Below are 5,720 nucleotides of genomic sequence, written 5' to 3'. Positions count from 1 at the left end.
GCCCCCTCTTCCCACCATTGTAACACCTGCACCAGCCTCAGACAGGTGCACAAGTGCCTAAAACTTAGTTTTTTTTTCAAATGGTGACCCCTGTTCACCTGACTGAGTACCTGTGTTGGACTTTCTGTACAAATTGGCATGTTCTCTCGGGTAATCGTTTACAGGGGTTCTGTAAACGATTACCAGACCCTTTTTTCAGCACTCTTAGTCATTCCTTGCACAGGTTGCTCCTCCAACTCATGAGGGGTCTCCCCACCCTCCTTGGACTCACATCACATCACCAGCCACCCTCTCCCACCACTAGAACACCTGCACCAGCCTCAGACAGGTGCAGAAGTGCCTAAAAGTCAGTTTTTTTTCTAATCGTGACCCCTGTTCACCTGACTGAGTACCTGTGTTGGACTTTCTGTACAAATTGGCATTTTCTCTCGTGTAATCGTTTACAGGGGTGCTGTAAACGATTACCAAACCCTTTTTTCAGCACTCTTAGTCATTCCTTGCACAGGTTGCTCCTCCAACTCATGAGGGGTCTCCCCCCCTCCTTTGACTCACATCACATCACCAGCCACCCTCTCCCACCATTGTAACACCTGCACCAGCCTCAGACAGGTGCAGAAGTGCCTAAAACTCAGTTTTTTTTCCAATGGTGACCCCTGTTCACCTGACTGAGTACCTGTGTTGGAGTTTCTGTACAAATTGGCATTTTCTCTCGGGTAATCGTTTACAGGGGTTCTGTAAACGATTACCAGACCCTTTTTTCAGCACTCTGAGTCATTCCTTGCACAGCTTGCTCCCCCAACTCATGAGGGGTCACCCCACACTCCTTGGACTCACATCACATCACATGTTACTCAAAATGACCACTCAAACACCAACATCTTACAAACAACCCTGCAACTTAGGAGACAAAAAAAATTACGACATTCTGAAATCGACAAACCCACAACTCATAATAACAATGGTATTGAATAGATAAAATATGAGACCAATTCAAACCAAAACTCAAATTTTATTTCATTGAACTAAATCGGATACATTAAACATTGTTTTCTTAATCTATTTACAATGATTACAATTTTCATTACTTTCCAAATAACATTTTCAATCAACTAAATACACAGATCACTCATTTTTTATTCTAAGCACTACGGTCCCGGTGTATGGAGTCCTAAGTGCTCTTCCCTTGTAACGCCTTCGTGATCCAACCCTAACATACGTCTTCAAAGGTTGTTCATTTCCGTGAATGTCAGTAGGGGATACAAAACCAATGTTCACAGATGGTTCTGTACGAGGCACACTTTGTCGAACGTCATCTTTATTTTGCCTTCTTGCCTTCTCTTCAGCCAATTGTGCCTCCAAAGTTGCAACCCTCCTTTTAAGTTCTTCAATTAGAAATTCTTGTTCCTCTAAGGCACGCATAAAAGTTTCTCTGCGAATTCTTTTTTGTTTCTTCTTTCCTCTTGGTTTAGCATCCTTTCTTTTAGGTGTTGGTCTGTATTCCTCCTTATCCTTCGTTGAAGGACCACCATAAACATCGTCAACAACCTGAAATTTAACAACACATTACAGATTACACAACTTTTGTCAATATATGAAAACATAACAAAACTTTCGATAACAAACAACTTACCAAACCTGTCTCCATACACCGTTTAACGAACTTGTCTCCAACACTTATATTCATCCAATGCAATATTCGTGGAAATTTATCAATAGGACCTTTTGGTGGAACAAAGAGCTCAAAAAACCATACCTAAGACAAATAAATCATCTTAACTTGTAAGAAACTTAATTCAAAAAACAATTTAAGTAATTACATCAAATACTATTAATTACCTGCAGCATGTACATACAACCATCGACGTAAACGTTTGAAATACCTTTGCCTTTCTTCAAGCCTTCTGAAGCTTTGCACAAACTATGTAACAGAAAACGATAAAGTACACTACCCCAACAATAACTACCCAAAGCACTTAAGTTGTCAACAAGATTAAACATTACGGGAAACACTTTCCCGCTACGTTTTGGAAATAAAATCTCACTTATCCCTACCACGAGGTAAAGGCTACAAAAATGAGAACAAGGGATCTTTTTCTTGTGTTTTCGCATTAGAATTTTGTATATTGAATTCAATTCCTTTGTTCCTTTGCCTATGTATTTCACACATTCAGTATTGCCCAGCTCTTCCTTTAAGTTAATATTTGCACCATCTATACTCAATCCCAACCCTAAATAAATATCATTTTCATTTATATTCAAAACTTTATTCCCAACTAAAAAACCACTACTACAGTCGTCCCACTTACCCAATAACTCACTCAGTATATTTCTACCTAGTTTAACATTGACATTGACATCTAAAAACCACGCAAATGGAGTCGTCGCAATCAATGACCGATGCTCCTCTGTCAAACGTTCGTTCAAAGTACATATATACTTTGTCGAAAAAGAGTGACGAACACTCAACTGCATAAACCAAAATCAAATCATCAAAACAACGAAACCCAATAACCCAAGCACCACAACACAACGATACGAACCCCAAACATTAACCCAAATCAAATAAGCATGCTACGAGATGCCCAAACCGAATAACCAAGCTACGACATGGAATGGAAAACCACTTACCTTCGTCGGCGGACAATCGTCACCGGAACTTGCCATTCCGCACGATAACAGGAGACGAAACTGGCTGGAGACAACACCATGCAAATGGAACGAAGCGACACGAAACGCGACCTTCCACCTCTCAAGAGAACGGACCTTCGTTTGCAATGCAACAGAGAAAGGGAAAGGGGTATTTTAGGATTTTCACTCAAAATAAGGGTTACGGTCATAGGTTTTAAAAAAAAAAAATTTTTAAACGAACCAATCAGGTGACGACACGTGGCGTTGTCAAAATAGTGTTAAAAATGCGTTGTTGGAATATCGCGGTCCTTTATTTTATTGACTGAAATTCAATTTCATTCTAAACTCAAATGTTTTGGAAGTGATAATGGAGTAGAATTTTATTAACTAATTTTTTTTATCCAAAAATATTTTTTATCATATAACATGTGTTAAAACACCTCAAACAAAACTAGTGTTATTGAACGTAAACATCAATATATTTTAAATATTATTTGAGTTTTGTTTAACTAAGCTTAACTATCTCAAATATTTTGGTCTTATTTTGTTCAACAAGCTATTCATATAGTCTACTCCATTATTGCATTTTAAATGTTCCTATGCATTGTTATATGATAAACCACCTAGGATGATCCATTTTAAAGTTTTTTGTTGCTTTGCTTATGCATCAACTCCTCAAAATCAAATAACTAAATTTGAGCCCAAGCAAAACTGTCTTCTTATAATATATTATTTCCATTTCTTATATCCACGCCACTCCTTCAAATTCTTCTACAAGGCCTCATTCATCTTCTCTTCATTTCGTCTTCCAGTTAAATTATGAATGAATAACAGTTAATTAAACCTCTTATCATATAATTTTTTATAATTTTATATCGAAGTTGAGTTTTTATGACATTTATTGTCGAACTTGAAGGGTATTAGCATAGATTTTCTAAAAACTGTGGGTATTAACATAAATTTTCTTGAAATTGAAATCATATTATTATTAGTATAGATTTTCTAGAAACTAATTTTGATAGTAACACTTATATATTTGTAACTGATTTTGTTATATTATGCTTTTATTTTCTTTTCTAAAAAGTTCTTTATATATCCTGTTTTTAATATATTTAATTAAATTTTTATAATATGATAAGATGAATTTTATCATACATATTTGATTACAAAAACTGTGTTTGAGACCGACCACCCAAGAAAGAGGTTTACGGTTATCTCTCGTACACATCATGTAGTTCATCGAACTCATTGCTTGGCCTGTGTGCGTGAGTTTGGTGGTTGCGACTTGGTATTTAATCACCACTGTTTTGTTTCATCATCTGAACACCATGTATGCAATGACATTGTCGGCATGGCAATGACAAATTGCTGATGTTCTCGTACTTGGAGAATGGAAGCTTGGATTATACCTGCAACACCGCATACCACAGTGAAAGGAAAACAAAACGCATACATTTATTCAATCGTTGAAGAACTTGGTGCAGATATTCCAAAGCTTATATAAACCTTCAACTGTAAACGAAAGCAGTAAAGAAAGACTCAACGGCAAAGAACGAAAGAAGCTGCAAGAGTAGAAGGAAGAAAGTGAAGCAAATAATCTCCTTCTTCATGATAAATTCGTAAGGGTAAAACGGACATTTCATATTTTATGGAGTGCAGGAAGCAAAACATGGGGTGCAGGAAGAATTGGCCTATTTTCAACTATTTGGGCTAAGAAAAGGAAACTCCTTGAACAGAAAAAGCAGGGGTGTTACTCCCTATACCACCACAACTTGGTTCCTCCACCACCCCATTCCTCTTTTACCCTTTTCTTTATTTTTTCATTTCTATTTTACACTTATTAAAATTTTATGGTTAATATTGTTTAAAATCTCATATGAACATTCATTCTTTTTATCATTCTTCCTTCTTTCATATTACAATTATTCCTCTTTTGTTAAATTTTATGGTTTAATAATCTCAATAATTTATACATTTAAAATTTTATTTTATCGATAATCTATTATATATATATAATGATTATTACATGTATATTAATATGATATTTTCTTATCATATTTAGTTTAATAATTTAAAATTTAGTTTCAGTTTTCATATTAAAAAGGAATAAAAATTGTATTTTTTTTATAAAATTAAATGACACATCCGTTCAACTCGCCTGCATGTAATAAGTTAAGTGAAATTTAACTTTTGAAATTGAATGGTAAATGAACCAAATTGGATTTGGCTACTAAATCATTAAATAATATTGATTTAGTTTAATGCGTGTAAGGCTGTAAACTTCTGACAAACAAACTGGGCCATTTTTTTTCAAATTATCAAAAGCAATTTATCTGAATAATTTATTTCAAATTACAAATTTAAACTTCATATCAATGTACAAGGAAACATAAATTAAAATTGGAAAATTTAAACATGTATGCCTTAAAGTTACAGGTCATAAAAGAGAAAATAGAAATATGTTAAAGTAGTGCGGCTGTTATCAACATGTCCGTGCAGTTCTCTTCCTTCACCGTCAGCAAAATCTAAAAACACTGCCATAGCAGCAACTCCGTTTTTCACTTCATCCCATTTTTTCTACAGAAACAATTTTCGAAACAAGAGAGAGCGAGTTACAACGCTAATTGAAACGACCCAACCGTTAAACGACCCAACCGTTAAATATACAGGCAAAAAACGGAGGTCGGGCATCCGTTTGGATCTGAAACGGATGTCGACATCCGTCGACGGATCTCGACATCCGTTTCAGATCCAAACGGATGCCCGACCTCCGTTTTTCCTAGTTATCTTCTTCCTTTCTCCCAACACACGCACACAGCAGAAAAAAAGCAGAGGAGCAGCCCAGCACAGAGCAAAAATATATGCATTACATTTAAAAAAAAAATTTAAAAATATCATCATTGTGAGAGAAAGCACCACCACACTTCACCGTCGCACCACCGCCGCACTGCCGCACACCGCCTACCGCTGAAGGAGGAAGAAAACTTGTATGGAGGAAAAATGGAAGATGAGAATGATGGTGTTTGAGTGAGAATCTGAGAAGGTTGGGAGGTGGGTGAGAAGGGGTAAAAATATAGATTTTAGGGTTAAAG

General features: G+C 36.0%; 1 protein-coding gene across 1 annotated transcript; it reads right to left on the bottom strand.

The window, feature by feature from the left end:
• Positions 1-1,080: 1,080 nt before the first annotated feature.
• LOC148206403 (uncharacterized) lies at positions 1,081-2,664 on the bottom strand. The gene is made up of 4 exons (XM_088113473.1): positions 2,629-2,664; positions 1,837-2,466; positions 1,631-1,753; positions 1,081-1,545 (listed from the first exon to the last, which is right to left on the bottom strand). The coding sequence occupies exons 1-4, from the start codon at positions 2,662-2,664 to the stop codon at positions 1,123-1,125; spliced, it is 1,212 nt and encodes a 403-aa protein (XP_087969599.1). The 3' UTR covers positions 1,081-1,122.
• Between the last annotated feature and the right edge of the window lie 3,056 nt (positions 2,665-5,720).

Source organism: Vigna umbellata, chromosome 1, assembly GCF_029865625.1.
Source record: "Vigna umbellata cultivar VRB3 chromosome 1, Vumbellata_1.0, whole genome shotgun sequence".
Taxonomy (NCBI): domain Eukaryota; kingdom Viridiplantae; phylum Streptophyta; class Magnoliopsida; order Fabales; family Fabaceae; genus Vigna; species Vigna umbellata.
The sequence above is the reverse complement of the archived record's forward strand: the minus strand, read 5'-3'. Positions and strand labels throughout refer to the sequence as shown.